General features: G+C 44.9%; 1 protein-coding gene across 1 annotated transcript in view; it reads left to right on the top strand.

Moving 5' to 3' along the window:
* The window catches only part of aspm (assembly factor for spindle microtubules), a 71,326-nt gene that overhangs the window by 6,624 nt on the left and 42,448 nt on the right, over positions 1-22,254 (top strand). The window contains exons 2-17 of the mRNA XM_060941831.1: positions 1,869-2,012; positions 4,482-5,931; positions 6,096-6,161; positions 6,262-6,363; positions 6,638-6,784; positions 13,889-14,125; positions 14,448-14,515; positions 14,602-14,743; positions 14,835-14,965; positions 15,782-15,957; positions 16,160-16,305; positions 16,425-16,510; positions 17,796-18,002; positions 18,167-18,365; positions 20,287-20,432; positions 22,091-22,219. Coding sequence (XP_060797814.1) covers positions 1,869-2,012; positions 4,482-5,931; positions 6,096-6,161; positions 6,262-6,363; positions 6,638-6,784; positions 13,889-14,125; positions 14,448-14,515; positions 14,602-14,743; positions 14,835-14,965; positions 15,782-15,957; positions 16,160-16,305; positions 16,425-16,510; positions 17,796-18,002; positions 18,167-18,365; positions 20,287-20,432; positions 22,091-22,219 — 3,576 coding nt within the window. The remainder of the gene's footprint in view (positions 1-1,868; positions 2,013-4,481; positions 5,932-6,095; positions 6,162-6,261; positions 6,364-6,637; positions 6,785-13,888; positions 14,126-14,447; positions 14,516-14,601; positions 14,744-14,834; positions 14,966-15,781; positions 15,958-16,159; positions 16,306-16,424; positions 16,511-17,795; positions 18,003-18,166; positions 18,366-20,286; positions 20,433-22,090; positions 22,220-22,254) is intronic.

The following is a 22,254-nucleotide window of genomic DNA, read 5'->3' as shown; positions in this document are numbered from 1 at the left end:
GCCACACCAATTTAATTAGTTGGTTCTCGGATTTTTTTTCAGGAAAAATATGAAGCGAGCGGGCGAAATAAAATTAAAAAAATGCTCTGATGGTAAAATTAGCGGTGGAAATGGACCAAACAATACAGGCAAACCAGTAAACAGATTGAATTACAGTCAATTGAACATCTACAATGCACAGAAAAAAAGATTTGAGTAGGCTTCTTCTGATGGCTAAATACTTCGAATGATTTATTTTTTTTTTTTGCCCCTCACATCAATCAATGAAATATATAAATCAAACCCACCTCCACAGAGTCGTTGTCCAGGTTGGCACATCACAGGGTAACAAGCTCACGGCATCTTGAGTACAACTGTGCAAAGTTTTCCCCCTCTTGAATTTCGACACACCTGTCAAAGATTTTACACCTCGGTTCGCTGAATATCCTAATGAACACAGACTTTGCAGGATTCCCCTCCACAGGCATGTTTCTTCCACAAGTCTTTATCTAAAGTGAAAGGGGCGATTTGATTGGTTTTCGACGTCACGTGACCTTTTCTGTTGGCGGGAGTTTGATTTCGATTTTTTTTCTTTTCATTTTGCATTTTCTTCAAGCAGCGATTCCGAGAACCAACTAATCGAATTGGTGTGGCCTAAAACTGTCAAAACTCACCTTTTCAGTGATAACTTCCGAACAGATCACTCGCGTAACAGAAAGACCGCAAATGGAAGCACGATCAACTTCTAACTGTTGGAGTGGAAAATTCCATTCTACACATTCAAATTGTTAGTGTGTCCTTCCCCGCACACAAATAACGCGCTACGGTAAAAAATAGACCACAACTCATTTTATAGCTCAGAAATTCATACAAGACCAGCTACCACTGTAACATATTTTGTAAGAAACATATTCTATACCTAACTTGACCTTTCGTTTTAAAAAACAAAATCGCAGATTTATAACTAAATTTTTATATGGCGTAGTGATTTTAAGTTACTATTTTTGGTGAGGAAGTGACCTTGACCCTGAGGCTTTTCGTTTAGATAAAAACACACGATCGTATTGGTTTTGGGTACGTGGAAAATGGAGTTACAATGGTGATCAAATATTTTGCATGATGTTTTATTACGGTTATGATTATTGTGAGCGCACCAATCCTTGGGTGTATAAAGTTACAACTTAAAATACAATTAGTGATTAACTGTAGACTTTTCAGTGGACTACAGCCTTTTTAAGAGAATGCGATGTAGTCGACCATTTATCATGTCCCAAATCAAGCTGCCATTTTTCCACAAATTTGCAGAATTTTTGCTAAATTCTGAATATTCACATCAAATATTTAATTTTATCTGTATTTCTTTCATTTTATTTCAAATTAAAACCAACATCACCATTCAAAACCGTATAGTTTACTGACTGTGAGTATATTTAGTGGGGTACCCACACAGTACCCAGTTTCTGAGACAGACCCATATATATTATTGTGCAATTCAAAGTCAATATATAGTCAATCTATCTGATGGGGTAAAAAAAAAAAAAAACTTTTTATAAATGTAAAGTTTCTATTCCTTCGCTGCATTATAAGCAGACATTGTTAATTATCTTAAAATCAAATAATTAATTTTTAGGTCTCTTTCATCATGTAAACTTGGGAGAATTTGAGATTAAGATATTCACCCCTTAATTTCAAGCAGAGAACTTTTTTCTTTCCAACTTTTTTTCTTGTACTTTTTAAGCAAAATATCTATATTGAGTATAATGCAAGCAAATCCTTTAACACACATGCATTTTTCTTAAAAAAAAGTAATACATGCCTTATTGTTCAATCAGATCTTGATTAGTTGTTCGTTTGCTTCGATTCATTTTAAGTCTGTGCTGTGTTTACAGCCTGAAGACAAAGTGGTCATAACTGTAACATGGACACCTGCAGAAGAAGGTGGTGTGAGAGAAGTCCTTGGCTTTATTGCAAATGGCATTGTCAAGCATCAAGCAATTTTGCTTGGAAAAGCAGTGGGTGCAAAAACCAAAAAGGTAAATATTTGGTGTTGTGGATTATAGTATGGCTTTTTTTCTTCTTCCTCTGGACAGTTTTAAAACAATCGTAATGCTGCATAGTTCAGTCTTTTCTTTGTTCTTACTTGTAGACCTGCCAACTCCTACACTTTGTGTAGGAACAGAACATTGACCATCAGTGTATGCTGCTATGAGTTATCACTCAAATAGAATAAATCTTTGTTTTGCCATAGCTGGAAATTTGTCTTTGGTCCTACAGGCATAGCAACCTTAAGCAACAGGAAAACTTTAAATTACAGACCTACTGTATAAATTGTTTAAATAGTTCACATTTCTAAAAATTAACACTGCAAGTTATGAATAAAATTTATTGCTCTGGAGAGAAGTATGTATATACAACCCCAATTCCAAAAAAGTTGGGACAAAGTACAAATTGTAAATAAAAACGGAATGCAATGATGTGGAAGTTTCAAAATTCTATATTTTATTCAGAATAGAACATAGATGACATATCAAATGTTTAAACTGAGAAAATGTATCATTTAAAGAGAAAAATTAGGTGATTTTAAATTTCATGACAACAACACATCTCAAAAAAGTTGGGACAAGGCCATGTTTCCCACTGAGAGACATCCCCTTTTCTCTTTACAACAGTCTGTAAACGTCTGGGGACTGAGGAGACAAGTTGATCAAGTTTAGGGATGGGAATGTTAACCCATTCTTGTCTAATGTAGGATTCTAGTTGCTCAACTGTCTTAGGTCTTTTTTGTCGTATCTTCCATTTTATGATGCGCCAAATGTTTTCTATGGGTGAAAGATCTGGACTGCAGGCTGGCCAGTTCAGTACCCGGACCCTTCTTCTACACAGCCATGATGCTGTAATTGATGCAGTATGTGGTTTGGCATTGTCATGTTGGAAAATGCAAGGTCTTCCCTGAAAGAGACATCGTCTGGATGGGAGCATATGTTGCTCTAGAACCTGGATATACCTTTCAGCATTGATGGTGTCTTTCCAGATGTGTAAGCTGCCCATGCCACACGCACTAATGCAACCCCATACCATCGGAGATGCAGGCTTCTGAACTGAGCGCTGATGATAACTTGGGTCGTCCTTCTCCTCTTTAGTCCGAATGACACGGCGTCCCTGATTTCCATAAAGAACTTCAAATTTTGATTCGTCTGACCACAGAACAGTTTTCCACTTTGCCACAGTCCATTTTAAATGAGCCTTGGCCCAGAGAAGACGTCTGCGCTTCTGGATCATGTTTAGATATGGCTTCTTCTTTGAACTAATAGAGTTTTAGCTGGCAACAGCGTATGGCACGGTGAATTGTGTTCACAGATAATGTTCTCTGGAAATATTCCTGAGCCCATTTTGTGATTTCCAATACAGAAGCATGCCTGTATGTGATGCAGTGCCGTCTAAGGGCCCGAAGATCACGGGCACCCAGTATGGTTTTCCGGCCTTGACCCTTACGCACAGAGATTCTTCCAGATTCTCTGAATCTTTTGATGATATTATGCACTGTAGATGATGAAATGTTCCAACTCTTTGCAATTTTACACTGTCGAACTCCTTTCTGATATTGCTCCACTATTTGTCGGCGCAGAATTAGGGGGATTGGTGATCCTCTTCCCATCTTTACTTCTGAGAACCGCTGCCACTCCAAGATGCTCTTTTAATACCCAGTCATGGTAATGACCTATTGCCAATTGACCTAATGAGTTGCAATTTGGTCCTCCAGCTGTTCCTTTTTTGTACCTTTTAACTTTTCCAGCCTCTTATTGCCCCTGTCCCAACTTTTTTGAGATGTGTTGCTGTCATGAAATTTCAAATGAGCCAATATTTGGCATGAAATTTCAAAATGTCTCACTCTCGACATTTGATATGTTGCCGATGTTCTATTGTGAATACAAATTTCAAAAACTGATATTGTATATTATTGCATTCCGTTTTTATTTGCAATTTGTACTTTGTCCCAAATTTTTTGGAAGTGTGTGTGTGTGTGTGTGTGTGTGTGTGTAAAATTGATTTCATTACCATTAAACGAGCAAATTGTCATGTCACTCAAGAATGATTGATTGACAGTTGTACAGGTGTTTTTACATCTTTGATAGTAACAGATGCCCTGTTGGCCTCACCCCCTTTCACCATCTCACATAAGTAATTGCCCATTTCTCGTTTTTCCAGGAGTGTTCTCTTTTTCAGTCCTGGTAAATGGAGAATGTTTAACTTTCACTAGTATGAAAAAAAATCTATCATTGTATGCTAGCTAACTTCAGATGACCTTTGTTAAGAATTGCCTTCAAATAAGTTTACTGAAAATTGTCCAGAATGCACTTTTTTCCGGGGGGGGTTAAATCAGCCTACAATAGTGTAAAATTGTATTTAAATAAATGTTCCAAATTTTAATAATTATACAGTGTTCAGCTGAATTGAGATGCTGTGTTACAACCTGCATAGTTACTGACTTTCTCTTTTTATAGAAAAGCCTATGGGATACCATCAAATCCATGAGAGTCCCTACTCATGGTGGAAAAGTGGCATCAATACCGATCAAGGCAGCCAACAAGACGTTTCGGGTGTCTCGAGAGCCACAATATAAAAAGAATAGACCCTCAAACCCACTAACCCCATTAAACCAGGAAAAGACTTACCAAAAGCCTGTTAGGAAGAAGAAAAATTCCCAGTCTGTGTATCCTGAGATCCCCCAAGTTCTGCCTAAGACTATTTATGATGACTTAGAAAGCAGATCTTCTCAAAACAAGTCTCCAGTTGTTCTGTTAGTGCCAGCTGACAGATTTCTTGATGCTATGGATAAGGAAAATATCTCTTCTGTACCACTGCAGAACATTGATTACAAAGAAAGCAGAGTGTTGAATAAGACACTGTCACCTATTGGTACCCCAGAGAGGTTTTCCAAGCCCTTGATGTCTTGCTTTCAAAGTCCTCTTCCTGTCATTTGTAAACCGGTGAAGGATGGAAATTCCGAGACGACGACAACACAGGTTTTGTCTGTTAAGGATGCATTGGCTGTTATTAATTCTGATCTGTCTTGTCCAGTGAGTCCCCCAAATGCCTGCTCTAGCTTAAATTTGGCTGATTCTCTGGAGTCTGATGATTTAAGCATGGATGGTAAATTTGAAACGGCTGTAAACATTGTGGGAGATGTCTCACCTGAGACTGACGTTGCTCAGCCGAGGCTGACATTCTTCGTTAAATCCAACAACGAACTAGATGGCAAGCCAGGGCCTGAGGGTCTTATCCACAGCCCTGCTGCTTGCTCTACCTTGAATACCAAATTTTACAACGGGGTAGGTGATGATGAATTGAACCAGGAAGGTCTTCAACCCAAGAAGGTACTTTTTAACTCTGCTACAGTTATCAAAAGCAAAGCCGGGGCTTCTCCTGAGCACAGTCCAAATGTATGCAAAATGAGAACCTTCAGACGGAGACTTCTGCAGAAAGTAGCCAGTCCAGAGTCAAACACAGGGTTACTGGAGGGGGTCTCTGTTTTGCCTGTAATAAACTCTGATGCATGCGTTAACTTTGATTCCAATGTAACACCACCCCAGGAATTGGAACAGAAGTTGAGGACTCAAAGTTTTCAGCCTCCAACGTCCACTCATGCTGTGCAACCAATCCTAACCCTTAATGATGAAAATAATGCAAATGTTGCTGCCTCATGTGAAAGTTATCCATCAGACTTTCGAGTATTGCCATTCTGCGTCACTGAGGACACGTTTCCTGTTCGTAGCTGCACAGCAAATCAGAATAGAAAGAGAAAAAGTGAAGGATATTTAAGGGACAACTCGGTGTGTTTGCCTAGATTTTTGGAAGTCAAACAAAACTCTGATGAAATACAAGAAAACAAAAAATCCTGTTATGAAAAACAGTTTGAGTCGAGGTGTAAACAGACACACAGAAAAATAACTGGTGAGTAAAATAAAAACTAGTAGTTTATGCTTGTTTTTCAGTAAGGTTGTTTAAAAATGGTTCCAATGTGCAGCCTTTTATATAATTTACAATCATTTCAAGGAAAGTTAGTTTGTGGTACGCTGTTTTTTGATATGAAAATTTGTTTAAAAACAATGTTATAGCATCAAGTTCAAGAAAGTCTACAAAAGTGGCAGTAAAAAAGCTGAATCCAAAATCAACACAGCAAGGTAAATACGGACTTTGTGTAGTTTTTACTGATGTAAAGCTCATCATAGGGATGAAATGTTTTATGACATTGTTATACATAAGTAAATGTTGGTTTTGTAGGAGGCCAGTCTTTGAAGTCCTTCAGCGCCTCAAAGGTGAAAACGGCAAAGGTCATAGCTGTGGCACAAACCCGACTTAACTTCATAAAGCCAACGCAGACCGGTATGTATTTTAGTCATTTTACTGTCATCATTTAAGTTGATATGAGGATGGCTAGAGATTTTATTTTATTTATACATTCCGGCAAGTTTGTTCTTGACAACAAGTCAGCCAGACATTGCATATGTTTGAAACCAATAGAAATATTAGTTTCACCATCTGGCAGGTTACTCTTTGTGTAACATCAGTCATATGACAGAATAATATTGAACTAAACTTTCTGTAGCTTACCAGTGTTTGAGTGAATCTATTAATTTTATTTTTTTCATGCTGACAGTTATTCCCAGGCATCCATTGCCATTTGCTGCCAAGAACATGTTTTATGATGAACGTTGGATTGAGAAGCAGGAACGAGGATTCACGTGGTGGATGAATTATGTGCTCACTCCTGATGACTTCAAAGTGGCCACTGAAGTCACCAAAGGTGTGGTTTCTGTTTGGAAGTCTGTTTCCAGTGCACTTTATTTTATGTTTTGACTGACCTGGAATACTTTTTCAAAGAACAGCTACTGTAGACATGTTGCAAATTCAATCTTTTATGAAATGTTTGATTGCCCCAAAACAAGTCCAGGTAAGAGCCATGGTTCTTTTTGTAGAATAGCAGCCACATATGCATACCAGCTAGGGATGTGTAGATCAGTACTGGTAGAGTACAGTACAGGGCTCCGATACCCATATCTGATATTCCATGATGCATGTGATGTAATCCATAGTGCACTACTGTGCTAATGAAACCAATGGCACAAAATGACAGGGATTTATTTCATGAGGTCATAGCAAAGTGAAAATATCAAGAGCTACAGCATTTTCTTATAATACAAGTAACATGATAAAACATCATATGACATTAGAACAGTGTCTTTATGATGGCTCACAAAGCAGTATCAGTGAGGTGAAGTGAACATGCAGAGATGCTTTTGTGAGGCGGGGGGAGAGGGAGAGACCTTTTTGGTCTGTGTGCACTGAGATACAGGGTTTACACATTGCACTCATTTTAATGAACATAAAGCTCACCACAAGAAGGACGAGCAGCTCATGATAGTAACCAATGTAAATGTAGCTAAATAAAACGAGGGTTATGTATATAACTACGATTCTATGAGTTTCGGATGACCGCCAGAGGCGGTGCTTTCAGCACATGGATATCCATCACACGAACGTGCAGGTCGAGTAATAGTAACAACAAAGTCACGTGTGACCTGGGTGACGTCACCCCGTGACCCCGGCATAAAAGACCGGTAAACCCAGGAAGTGACCTCTTGGCAAATCTTCTCGTGTACACTCCGAGTGACTGCCAAGCTCTGGCGGTCATCCGAAACTCATAGAACCGCGGTTATATACATAACCCTCGTTCTATTTCGTTTCTCCTGACCGCCAGAGGCGGTGCTTTCAGCACATGGATGACTAATACCAACCAGGTCATGAGGAGTGCCTACCCGTACTCAGTGCTGCTGCGACGGGCCTGGAATGACAGCCGTCGCCACAGGATTATGTGGGACGACATTAAGACGGTAAAACCTGGTGAAGGTGCAGCTGGAAGCCCAGGAGGCTGCGCTGCATATGTCTGAAAGGGGCACGCCCTTCAGCGATGCCCATGAGGCCACCACGCCCCGTGCAGAGTGCGCCCTGACAGCCGGAGGAATCGGGGAGCCACTGTGCCTGTAGGCATGTAATATAGCCTCGACTATCCACTTGGATAGCCTCTGCTTAGAGAGCGCCAGACCCCTCCTCGGCCCTGTGTGGCACAGAAACAGGGCGTCACTCCTACGGAAGCCCTCTGTATGGGACACGTACACCCTGAGGGCGCGAACTGGGCACAAAATTTCCGACCTCTCACCATGGCCCGCCTCGAACGCCGCAAGGCTAAGGGGCTGGTTGACGAAGGTAGCAGAGAGGGTCTTCGGGAGGAAAGAGGGGTTAGGCCACAGAGTGACCCCACTGTCGCCGGAGTGCCACTGCAGGCACTCCCCACTGACTGACAGCGCGTGTAATTCCCCGATGCGCCTCGTCAATGTAATGGCCAGAAGAAAAGCAGTCTTCAGGGAGAGCCATGAAATGTCTGCCGTGAGCAGGGGCTCAAACGGTGCGTCGCAGAGAGCCTGCAGCACCAAGTGAAGATCCCATGTGGGTACCCGGCTCCGTCGGGGGGGTCTCAACCGGAGAGCACCCTTCAAGAAACGTGCCACCAAGGGGTGGGACCCCACGGTCCTTCCCCCAACTCTGGCATGCTGAGCAGAGATGGCAGCTGCATAGACCTTGATGGTGGCAGGAGTAAGACCCTTATCAAACAGAGACTGGAGGAACAGTAGAATGGTTGGCAGGGGGCAGCATGTAGGCTCCTCCCTCGAGTTAAGCACCAGTTGGAGAAAAGCCTCCATCTGTTGGCGTAGAGGGCATTGGTGGAGGGTGCCCGAGAGCTTGCAATGGTGTTGACCACTGCCGGCTCACAAAGACCTAGCAGGGGGTCCGGCCCTTCAGCGGCCACACCCAGAGCTGCAGACGGGCTGGATCCGGGTGCCAGATCTGCCCTCCCAGCTGTGATAGCAGGTCCGTCCTCACTGGCAGGCACCAGGGGTCGCCATTCAGAAGTTGCAGCAACTTGGGAAACCACACTCGGCCCGGCCACCGAGGGGCGACAAGCAGCAGCCCGTGGTGGTCCATCGCCACCCTGTGTAGGGTTGGCACAATCAGCGGCAGAGGGGGGAAGGCATACAGCAGTTGCCTCTGCCAAGCATGCGCCAGCGCATCCTGGCCCAGAGAGCTGGGGCCATGGAGGCTGAACCACAGAGGGCAGTGTGTTGACTCCCGGCAGGCAAAGAGGTCCACCTCTGCCCTGCCAAAACGTTCCCAGATGGCGAGAACCACCACTGGGTTGAGTCTCCATTCCCCGGGATCAGGGTCCTGGCGGGACAGCAGATCCGCTGCCCTGTTGGCAGTGCCTGGCAAGTACATGGCACGCAGGCTCAAGAGATGTCGATGGGCCCGCCGCAGAAGTTGGCCGGCCACTTCCAAGCACTGGAGGGACTTGGTGCCTCCCTGGTGGTTGACGTAGTACACTACCGTAGTGTTGTCCGTCCGCACCAGAACGTGTCTGCCAGCCAGGCTTGGGAGGAAGTGCTGTAGGCCGAGGGACACAGCCCGTAGCTCCAGCACGTTGATGTGCTGCTGTCGCTGCCCTGGACTCCAGTAGCCTCTGACGGTCCGGCATTGCCAGACTGCACCCCAGCCTCCCAGGGAAGCATCCGTGGTGATGACCTCCCTCCGGGAGGGGATAGCCACCAGCGGAGCACCCCGCAGAAGGTAAGCCCTCCTCCTCCATGGATGGAGGAGCCTGAAAAAAGTATCCGTCGCCTTCACGAGCCTGTGCCCCTGCAGCACCGGGTGGAGGTGGAGACCGTTGAGCCACCTCTGAAGCGGGCATAAGTCCAGGAGTCCCAGTGGGACTAGAGAGGAGGCTGCTGTAAGCATGCCCAGCAGGCGCTGAAGGGTCCTCAGGGTGAGTGACCTGCCCCGTCCGAAGCGGCCAAGCAGCAGGCGGATGTTGTGGATCCTGGTCTGGGAGGGGGTTGCCATCAACGACCTCGAATCCAGGTGCATGCCCAAGAAAGTCGTCTCCTGGCTGGGCACCAGCGAGCTCTTCTTGTAATTCACCCTGAGCCCCAGCTCTGCGACATGCGAGAGCACAGTCGCGATGTCGGTGCGGGCCTGAGCTGCTGACCGTGAACAGACGAGCCAGTCGTCCAGGTAAGGCGGGACACGCAAACCCCTTGCCTGAAGTGGTGCCAATGCCGCTGCCACACACCTGGTGAACACACGGGGTGCCAGCGATATCCCAAAGGGCAGAACATTGAACTCGAAAGCCTGGCCCTCGAAGGCAAACCGCAGGAACTGCCTGTGGTGTGGCGCAATGGGAACATGGAAGTAGGCGTCTTTCAGGTCGATGGTGGCAAACCAGTCGCCCGCCTGGATGTGGTGTAAGACATCCACTGTACGCAGCATGCGGAATCTCATGGTCTTCAAGTAGGAGTTGAGGGACCTCAGGTCGAGGATCGGGCGGATACCGCCGTCCTTCTTCGGAACCAGAAAATACCTGGAGTAGAACCCACCTTGCTGTCTCTGCCTGTCAACGGGAGAGATTGCTCCCTTCTCCAGGAGGGTGGAGATTTCCTGCCGGAGGACGAGGGACTTCCCCGGATGGCTCACGGTGGTGTGTTTGACCCCATGAAAATGCGGCGGTCGGCGGCAGAACTGGATGCGGTAACCCTCGGTGAGGGTCACCAGCACCCAGGGGTCTGGGGTCAACGCTTTCCAGCTTTGGAGCTGTTCGCTGGAAAAGCGGCCGACCGCTGGCGCGCTGATGTCAGCGCCGTCCAGAGCGTCCCCGTCGGTCACCAGGGGGGCGACGAGGAGCGGACTGGGTGTAGGGAGCGGCACCGCGGGTCCGGGAGGTGGTGGGGCGACGAAAGTCATCAACCCGTCTGGTCTCCTGGCGGGTGCGTGGCCGAGACAGAGTCGGTGTGGGCCCCCTGGAGGACTGGGCAGTATTGCCATGGCAGTGGACCTGGCGGAGGCCAGCGAACTGCTGTCGCGCCTGGACGACCTGGGCACTCCGGTCCAGGGCTTGCTGAGCGGCCTCGCCAAACAGCTCCCCGGGGACAACGGAGAGAGCGCAGCACACGGCGGTCGGGCTCGGCCAGAGGGGACTGTGCCAGCCATATCTGCCGGCGGGCGAGGGTGAGATACATCAGCCGGCCCAGTTCCCGCGACGAGTAGGCAAAGGCCTGGAGAGCCGTGTCGCACAGCTCCCGTGATGCCGCGCTCGTCCCCTCCAGTGTCTGGGCGAGGGCCAGCAGCAGATGGGACATGAAATTGTCAATACGACCCATTCGTGCCGCCGTGTCGTATCCCCGCACGATGAGGTCAGTCGCACGGCATTGGGTGCGGGGGCATCGGGCGTCAGGCCGCAGAGCCTCGTTGGGCGAAAGGACGAGGGCAGCCACGGAGGGCTCAATGTTGGGCATCTGCTGGAGGCCGTAGGTAGGGGCGTCCTGCATTGCTGCCAGGGCCCTGCAGTCACTAGGGAGGTGGGAAAGGCGTCTAGGGTCCGCCCAACACCTCTGTAACTCCTCGATGTATGGGACCGGGGGCGGAACAGACAACGAGGAAGGCTGTGTGGAACCTCTGAAGAAAGCGCTCTGATGCTGGGCCACCGGGGGCGTGTCCAACCCCAGACGGGCCAATGCAGCCCTCAGCGTTGGCTGGATGGACGAGCGTCCGCCTTCCGACGCTGCCGCGGTGCCATGGCTGGTGGCCTGGGAGCCGGCCGGAGAGGTGGAGTCGTGACCAACAGACCCACCGCAGTCAAAGCTCTCCGACGCCCAGATCGACAGTTCATCCGGGCCGCGTGCATCAACGGCCGGTGACAGAAGCGGTGGTGATGGTGAACGGTCGGGCTGCCAGGCAGAAGGGGTGGCTGCGGGAACACTGCTGCCCTGTGGCGGAGGCTGCCTTAGAAGTGGAGACGCGTGGGGGAGCCGCACGGCGCTTGCTGGGCCCCGCTGCTGCAGCCGGCACCATGTCCTGTCCCCCCGAGGCCCGGGGGATGTCAGACGGAGGATCCAACAGCGGTCCGCGCAGCCACACTCAGGCACATGCAGTCTGCGCAGGCCATGTCCGTCAGCCCCTGCCGCAGGTGATCAATACCCAGGCACGAGGGGCACTCGCGGTGGCCGTCCTCCGTCTCGAGGGGGGCCCGGCAGTTGGCGCAGCGAGAGAATAGGTCCATGACACCTGGCTGGCAGAAGGGACCTTAAAAAAAATAGGGCGAGAACACCCCAAGTAAGTATCCCAAAATAAACAATCAGGCGGCAATGAAAAACGACCGGGCGAACACACCCGTGGTCGGGAATATTAACAAGGAGAGGCGCCGTGCGCCACAGAACTGATAAACAGCGGCGAGAAACACCGCTTTAATTTAAATGAATGAAAACCGCTTACCTGAGCGACAACAAGCCGGCTTCCAGCGGTGAGGACACCGCCTCGGAGGGCTAGTCAGCTAACTCCACCGAGCGAGAGCGCTCAGCTTAATGGAGTAACAAACAATACGAATACAACACCCAAGACAGCCGGCCCGTGAGCAGGCCGGAGACAAGGCTACACAAAATAAGGCGGTCGATAATATTAACAAGGATAGGCGCCGTGCGCCACAGAACTGATAAACAGCGGCGAGAAACACCGCTTTAATTTAAATGAAAACCGCTTACCTGAACGAAAGTAAGCCGGCCTCCAGCGGCAAGGACGCGCCTCGGAGGGCTAGTCAGCTAACTCCACCGACCGAGAGCGCTCAGCTTAACGGAGTAACAATACGAATACAACACCCAAGACAGCCGGCCCGTGAGCAGGCCGGAGACAAGGCTACACAAAATAAGGCGGTCGGGAATATTAACAAGGATAGGCGCCGTGCGCCACAGAACTGATAAACAGCGGCGAGAAACACCGCTTTAATTTAAATGAATGAACCACTTACCTGAACGAAGCAAGCCGGCCTCCAGCGGCGAGAACACCGCCTCGGAGGGCTAATCAGCTAACTCCACCGAGCGAGAGCACCCCGCTTAACGGAGTAACAACAATACGAATACAACACACAAGACAGCCGGCCCGTGAGCAGGCCGGAGGCAAGGCTACACAAAACAAAAGCGGTTGATAATGTTAACAAGGATAGGCGCCGTGCGCCGCAGAACTGATAACAGCGGCGAGAAACGCCGCTTTAATTTAAGTGAATGAAAACCGCTTACCTGAACGAAAACAAGCCGGCCTCCAGAGGCGAGGACACGCCTCGGAGAGCTAATCAGCTAACTCCACCGAGCGAGAGCGCTCGGGAATATAGCGACAAGAGAAAAGAATTGGTGGACTTAACGCAGTTTCTTGGAGGGTGCGTAAGCACAGCCCCAACCCTATGGGTAACGAAACTAACACGCGTTTTGTCCAAATTCCAACTCGCAACCTGCAAACGCGAGAAGATGTAAGAGGTCACTTCCTGGGTTTACCGGTCTTTTATGCCAGGGTCACGGGGTGACGTCACCCAGGTCACACGTGACTTTGTTGTTACTATTACTCGACCTGCACGTTCGTGTGATGGATATCCATGTGCTGAAAGCACCGCCTCTGGCGGTCAGGAGAAACGAAATAGAACTATCCGTCACTCCCCTGATAGCTTATTCAGTAGATTGCTCATTTCGGTATCTGTATCAAGTACCAAAAACGTGTACTTGATCGGGGGAGAGAATCATCGATGAGTCCCTAGTACCAACAGAGGACCAGTGGGTTTTAAAGATAAAAAGTATTTGCCAGTCCATTCTAGCTTTGATTTTAATTTCAAGAACTGTTGCTTATATTTAGTTTGATAATGTTTTGAGTTTAAGGTTGAACTGATTTGAGACATGTGACAGAGCAGAAATAATGTGAAATTCTTTAAATTAAAATATATAATTCTGTAAAATTGATCTGGGGAGTTAATTTTTCTTTGTAGTGAATGCCATATCACTAACTATGGAAGGTGAGAAGGTCCACATACCCAAAGCGCCAACCAAAGAGGAGATGTCGTTCAGGACCTATACAGCACGGCGACACTTGAACAGTGTTCGACGTTCAGCATGCCAGCTGTTTACGTCTGACAAAATGGCGAAAGCTATAAAGCGCCTGGAGTTGGAGGTGGAGGCAAAGAGGCTTCTTATTCGTAAGGACCGGCACCTCTGGAAGGATATAGGTGTGTGAATTGGAAAATCAACATTTGCCGTTCCGTCTGGAAACCCCCCTCCTTTTTATTATTATTAAATTAAGATGCTCAGAATGTGTAGACTTGAACAGCCTTTTGAATCTCATTAGAGTGATTGATTATATATATATATATATATATATATATATATATATATATATATATATATATATATATATATAAAAAATATACTGTACTGTAATTTTTGGTTTTAGCCCTGTTTTCTGGCACAGGTGCTGGTAAGAACAGCTTACTTTGCAGTGTTCATTCCAAGTCTGGTAAGTTTTAAAATGTATTTTCCTTTTCCTATTAGGTGAAAGACAGAAAGTTCTAAACTGGCTCCTGTCTTACAATCCACTCTGGCTTCGAATCGGACTGGAGGTAGGTGTTTCGTTTCAGAGATGCTGATGGGTTGGAAATAATTCTGTAAGAGACTGTGCTCATCATTCAATACACACTTATTCCAGACGATCTTTGGAGAACTGATTTCCTTGGAGAGCAACAACGATATCATGGGCCTGGCCATGTTCATTCTTGGGCGGCTGCTGTGGAATCCAGACATTGCTACAGGGTTCAGACACCCTAAAGTTCCCCACCTGTACAGAGATGGTAACACTCAGGACAACATTGCTTTCAATATTTCTCTCAACTGCATTTCAATAGTGTCTCATACAGTTGTTTTTATGTTCTTATTTAACAGGTCATGAGGAGATGCTGTCCCGCTTTACTTTAAAGAAATTGCTCTTGCTTGTCTGCTTTCTGGACAAGGCCAAAGAATCTAAACTAATTGAGCACGACCCTTGTTTGTTTTGCATGGATGCTGAATTTAAGGTTCTTTCATTTTTAATACTGTCAGTTGTGTTGTGGGATGGGTGTCCCCCTCCCGCCATCCCCCCTTCCCCCTTACCATTTCAGTTCTTAAACGACACTTGTACTCTCTCCCAGCTCCCAATACAACCAGTTCCATTCTATTTCAATAAAACCTTTTTTTAGTTTTAGTATAGGCAAGATGTTACTTTGTTTGCACCGAATAAAGTTAAGACTAGATTTAACTAAGACGGTACAAGTAAAATGACTAATTTATGTATAGCAATGGTACAAAATGTATAGGTAATTTTGTCAGCAGCAAAATAATTGATGCAGATGATAAATCTGCACAAAGGCATCCTGATGTCCTAATAAAACAGTGAAAGTATGTGTATTGGTATTCCATTAATGAACATACAGTGGTTTCTCTGTAGCACTGTGACAGTTTTGTTTTTTTGCTTGCTTTTAATGCCACCTGTTAACTGTGCTGATGTGTGCAGAAGCCCTGAATTGTAGGTGTGATTGGACCCCCCCATTAAAAAAAAAATGCTATATCATTATTTTGACTTACAAATTTGGTGTGAAAATTGAGTTTCACTGGCTGTCATTATTTTGACTGTTATACGGAGTCAAAAGAATGACCTTGATATGTCAAAACAATCCCCAGTCGAGTTTCAGCTAAAACATGAATGTATACATACAATATAGTATTAGGATCACAGTATAGTATTATAGTGATTTTGACTTTTCATTCAATACTACTAATAAAAATAATATAATCAGGTACAGGTTCTGTACAAAAGTTGGACTAAATCATTTGCTTCGGTGTTTTGCTCTTAGACAAGTAAAGATCTACTGCTAGCATTTTCACGAGACTTCCTCAGTGGGGAGGGAATCCTTCCACGCCACCTTGGCCTTTTAGGTCTTGCTGTGTCCCATGTCCAAACCCCCTTGGATGAGTTCAACTTTGCTGTGCAGAATCTTGCTACTGATCTAAGATGTGGCATTCGCTTGGTGTAAGTTTTAAGCAGAGTTGCATTTCCTTTATTTTTGATTTAGACGTGCTTCCATAGCATTAGCAGTTTACAATAGGCCGTACTACAAATTCTGCAGTTGTTCATACAGTTATAATTATTTTCTGAAAAGAAATTCAATTTCCAATCATTTTTAATGTTTATTTTAGGAATTAATCATGACATTTGTTTGACTGTATCCCAGACGGATCATGGAGGTCTTCACTCAAGACTGGTCCCTGTCGAGTAAGCTGCGGATGCCTGTGATTAGTCGTCTTCAGAAGGTGCACAATGTCGACATCGCACTACAGGTGCTGAGAGAGAAAGGAGTTGACTTGAGAGATGAACATGGTACTTTGAGTTATTACTTGTGCATTCTCTAAAATTTTGAAGCTGGTATCATGTATCAGTCTCCATTAAATAACGTTTCTAGTCACCTCTTAATTGAATGTTTGTTTTAATCTTCCTAGGAATCATCATTGACCCCAGAGACATAGTAGATGGGCACAGAGAGAAGACGCTTAACCTCCTATGGAAAATAATCTTTTCCTTTCAGGTATTGTTTGTTTGTAGTGTAATTCTACATTGTCCAATTGTAAATTCATGTATACTAGCCTCAGTGTGTGGGGGGGGTTGGTAGCAGTGAGGCATATAGATTCAGCATCTAGCGCTACGTTCACACTGCAAGGCTTAATGCTCAATTCCGATTTTTTTTTGTGAAATCCGATTTTTTTGTGAGGTCGTTCACATTAACAAATATATGCGACTTGTATGTGATCCTCAGTATGAACGAAAAGCAACCTAAAAGTGTTCCGCATGCGCATTGCAGGATACGACAACGTCACACGCAGTGAGCATGGCCAGTGTTTACAGAAGTAAAACCGCCTGGTTGCGGTATGACCCATCCAATCTAGCTTGAATAGCTGTATCCCCCCAAATGGAAATCAGCTCCCTAACCTCTGCGTCCTTCCATTGAGAAGATTCAGAACCTTCACAGCCCGAAGCGTCCCTCGCATTGATGTCATGCGCAGGGGCGCAGATACATTTTTTTGAACTGGGGGGGACAAAAAACTGGGGGGGACAAAGCTGCCAGCAAACCAACCCCGATATGCCTGTCAAACTTGTTGTGGGTTACCATAGCAACCAAGCTCGAGCTCGCAACCTGTGCAGTCTGCGCAGCTCAACCAACCGAATATCAGTCTTTGTTTTATGTGAGTTGTTACAACTATGTATACACTGCTGTGCACCTCAATAAACCGAATGGTAATTAGTCTTTTGATTTTTCCGTGAGGTTTGCCTTATGCAAAGAAAGACAGCATAGACGTTTTTTCCTCCCTATAAGTGGGGGGGACCGAGCGAGGTGAATTTAAATCTGGGTGGGACGAGTCCCACCCTCTATCTGCGCCCGTGATTATGCACCATGTTGTTGTAACTTTTTTTGAGAGACCCGACGCCTACTTCAGCGCAGAATAGTGACGTTTGTGGCTTATTGATGACGTGTAAGTCGGATGAATGCGACCTGGCGGTTCAGACTGAAGTCGCATATGAAAAGAGCGGATAGGAATCGGAATTAGGACCACATATCCAAACGGCCTGGGTCGGATTTGAAAAAATCGGATCTGTGTCGTTCATATTGTCAATAAAAGATAGGATACAGGTCACATATGGGCAAAAAGATCGGATTTGAGTCACTTCAGCCTGCAGTGTGAACGTAGCCTAGGTGGTGAATCAATCAGTGTTTTATGCCACAGTATTAACCTGTTAGCTTTGTATTAAACTCTGAAACCAGTGCTGCTACTCAATGATTAAACTACTTTGTGTGTGTCGCCACCCCCTCACAGATTGAGATTCTGCTTGATGTGGAGCAACTCAAAGAAGAAATCAACTTCCTCAAAAAAAAATGGAGAACAAGACAGAAGTTGTGTTCTTTAAAGGATGATGAATACGTTTTAAAGAGCAGAAAAGAAACAGCATTTGAACATCCTAGTGAGAAACTGACTTTGTTACTGGATTGGGTCAATGCAGTTTGTAGCTTCTACAGATTGAAGGTGGGCTGTCATATATTTTTATATGCAAGGATTCATATATCGTCAAAATGTCTGATTTTTCCTACCATGTAAGCTGCCAGAAATGATTGAACACTGTGTCTTGACATTGTTAATGGAAAATGTCCCCACCGGGTTTATCAATGGTATCATATTTCTCTTTCTAGGCTGAAAACTTTACAGTGTCATTCTCTGATGGTAGAATCCTTTGCTATCTTATTCATCACTACCATCCAAACCACCTGCGAGCTGAGGACGTTAAGCATGAAACAACACAAACTATCGAGTGTAGCCTTCATTCCAAAGTGGAACTGAATAACTCCTCAAGTGACTCTGATTATTCCTTTGATTCCTTGGAGCAGAAAGGTATCGTTTTATCAACTGTTAGTCACTGGATTATTTTATAGAGTATGTCTCATCTCATCATCTCTAGCCGCTTTATCCTGTTCTACAGGGTCGCAGGCAAGCTGGAGCCTATCCCAGCTGACTACGGGCGAAAGGCGGGGTACACCCTGGACAAGTCGCCAGGTCATCACAGGGCCGACACATAGACACAGACAACCATTCACACTCGCATTCACACCTACGGTCAATTTAGAGTCACCAGTTAACCTAACCTGCATGTCTTTGGACTGTGGGGGAAACCGGAGCACCCGGAGGAAACCCACGCGGACACGGGGAGAACATGCAAACTCCACACAGAAAGGCCCTCGCCGGTCACGGGGCTTGAACCCGGACCTTCTTGCTGTGAGGCGACAGCGCTAACCACTACACCACCGTGCCGCCCTATAGAGTATGTGTGTGTGTGTGTGTGTGTGTGTGTGTGTGTGTATATATATATATATATATATGAGTAAATAATACCAGGCAAAAGTTTGGGCTCACCTACTCGTTCATAGCTTTTTCTGTATTTTGACTGTTTTTTCTACATTGTAGAACAATATTGAAGACCTCAAAACTATGAAATTAAATATGGAATTTTTGTGGTAAAAAAAAGTGTCATTTTGATTCTTCAAAGTAGCCACCGTTTGCCTTGACACTTTGCACACTATTGGCATTATCTTAACCAGCTTCATGAGAGAGTCACCTGGAATGCTTTTCTATTAACAATGTGTGCTTTGTCAAAAGTTAATTAGTGGACAAATTTCTTGCCGCCTTAAAGGAACAGTCCACCGTATTTCCATAATGAAATATGCTCTTATCTGAATTGAGACGAGCTGCTCCGTACCTCTCCGAGCTTTGCGCGACCTCCCAGTCAGTCAGACGTGCTGTCACTCCTGTTAGCAATGTAGCTAGGCTCAGTATAGCCAACGTTTTTTTTTGGGGCTGTAGTTAGATGTGACCAAACTCTTCCGCGTTTTTCCTGTTTACATAGGTTTATATGACCAGTGATATGAAACAAGTTCAGTTACACAAATTGAAACGTAGAGATTTTCTATGCTATGGAAAGTCCGCACTATAATGACAAGCGTACTAACACCTTCTGCGCGCTTCGGCAGCGCATTGATATCTGAGCTCCGTATCAATGCGCTGCCGAAGCGCGCAGAAGGTGTTAGTACGCCTGTCGTTATAGTGCGGACTTTCCATAGCATAGAAAATCTCTACGTTTCAATGTGTGTAACTGAACTTTTTTCATATCACTGGTCATATAAACCTATGTAAACAGGAAAAACGCGGAAGAGTTTGGTCACATCTAACTACAGCCCCAAAAAATACCGTTGGCTATACTGAGCCTAGCTACATTGCTAACAGGAGTGACAGTGCGTCTGACTGCGTCTGACTGACTGGGAGGTCGCGCAAAGCTCGGATAGGTACGGAGCAGCTCGTCTCAATTCAGATAAGAGCATATTTCATTATGGAAGTTCGGTGGACTGTTCCTTTAATGTGTTTGAAATTGTCAAATAGTAAATAATACAGTAACTGGCCCTATTGGGCAATCCATATGTCAAGAACTGCCCAACTAAGTAAAGAAAAACAACCTCCATTACTTTGAGATGAAGTCTTTTTTATTAATTAAAAATAAACAAAAAAAATACTGAACTGGGGTGTCTAAACTTATGTGTGCAGAGATGGATCTGTCCATCTATCTAATATAAAATTACATGGGAGAGCAAGAGATCTTGATAAAAGCAGTGTCACACTTGTAGTCATGCTATTGTACCGCTATTGATTCATTATGCTATGTTCAACTCTTATTAACAAAGGGAATGTATTTGAAGGCAGCTTATTATTATTATTATTATTATTATTTATTTAATTTTTTTAAAAATAACTATTTCCCCCTCAGGTTCGGTGTCGACAGTCGATGTCAAAATGCTTCTTGAGAATGAGCGTAGAAATTTTCAGCTAGTGAGCTTGGCTGTGTCTGACCTTGGAGGCATTCCTGCCATGATCACTTCAGAGGACATGTCCAACACAATTCCAAATGAAAAGGTGTGCTGGTATAACAGTTTTTATACACAATGGGAGTACTACTGTAATACATGAGTGGTAGGGTTGTTATGGTGTGACGATTCACGGTTAATCAGTGTGTATGGTCTGACAGTTACCCCCTCCCCCCTTTTCTTTTTTCTTAATTAAAATGTGTTTCTTATTTTTGTCTACCTGTTTGTTACTCAGGTGGTTTCAGTTCCTTTAGTATTACAATACAGAACCCCCAAGAAAATTGGAAAACCCTGTCTGAACCTTCCTTAAATTGCAGTGCATCACCTCAGTGTCTTACTACAGGGATCCTACTGCATTGAAAAATGCTTTGGTGTCTGTGGTGTGGGGTTTTTTTTTTTTTTTTTTTTTTCTCCTCGCATGCATTTGGTGAGACAATTTCACTTGTATAAATTAATATTTAAGTTATTCCATGAAATCAAGTCATACATTAGCTGATAGCCAACGAGACACGTAGTGTCAAGTTGGCTGTCAGCCATGTATGACAAGATTGAGTGAAATAACTATTTTATTCTATCCACATTCACTGGATTTTGAGAAATGGAGCATTTTTTTTTTTTTTTGCTAAATTTGATTTAAAAAAAAAAATTCATACAAAACGTCTGACCAAATCATTTCTGCTTAGAATGTAAACAAACTGGTGAAATGACAGTAGTAATTTGTGAAAAATGCTATTCTCGAAAAATAAAAATACTTTTTATTCCATATGTTGGGTTGGGGTGTGAGGGTTTTTTTTTTTTTTTTTTTGGGTGCGGTTGGCAAACCAACTTAAAGGTGCATTACTGCCACTGACTGGGCTAGAGTGTAGAACAAGAGATATTTGGGGGTGGGGAACTATTCTTTTAGCCGTTTCTGTTCCTTTTTACATTTTTTAAGTAGTTTTTATTTCCTCCCCGGCTGTTTCAGCAACACGCTCTGTTTTTCTCTACTCATGGTATATGAGCTGATAGTAGAGTAGCCAGTCGGAGCATGCCATTGCTCATATCCAGTGAATGTGGATAGAATAAATATAGTTATAGAAGTGGAAATAATCTACAATTGCATTATCAGGTGTCCCTCATACAAGGAAGGGTTCCCTTTTAAGTTTGGTTTCTCTCATATTGTCTGAGGTGTTTTTCCCCCCTCCCCTCCTTGCCACCATCACTTCTAGTGATTTTATCCTATTAGGGATGAATTTATAAATGTACAATTTATGTACATGGAGTGTGGAGGTTAGGGACAGTACCTCTGGACTGGCAGACTGGGGTAGTGTTTCCTATCTTTGAGAAGGGGGACTGGAGGGTGTGCTCCAACTTTAGGGGGATCATACTTCTTAGCCTCCCTGGCTGGGAAGGTCTATGCCAGGCTACTGGAAGGGAGGATTTGTCTGTTAGTCAAACCTCAGATTAAGGAGGAACAAGGCAGTTTTCATCCTGGCTGTGGAACACTGGACTAGCTCCTTACCCTCTCAAGGATACTGGGGGGTTCATGGGAGTTTGTCCAACTAGTCCACATGTTTTGTAGACATACACGTGTGTGTGTGTGTGTAATATAAACGTGTGTAACAAGACTAAGAAAAACTTGTCTGCTATAATACTGGAGCAGAATGTTTTGTGGTTGGAGATGATCAACATGGCCTGTAAATGACCCTGAGGCTTATTCTCGTCCAGGTGGTTACATGTTACCTGTCCTTCCTCTGCACTCGACTTTTGGATCTCCGGAATGAGACTAGAGCTGCCAGAGTTATCCAGAGTGCATGGTGGCGATATAAGCTTCAGAAAGACATGCAGATTAGTCAGGTAATGTACATGGTCAAACATTTTTGCACTGTATT

This window comes from Neoarius graeffei, chromosome 15, assembly GCF_027579695.1.
Source record: "Neoarius graeffei isolate fNeoGra1 chromosome 15, fNeoGra1.pri, whole genome shotgun sequence".
Classification (NCBI taxonomy): domain Eukaryota; kingdom Metazoa; phylum Chordata; class Actinopteri; order Siluriformes; family Ariidae; genus Neoarius; species Neoarius graeffei.
This window is presented reverse-complemented; position numbering and strand designations above follow the sequence as displayed.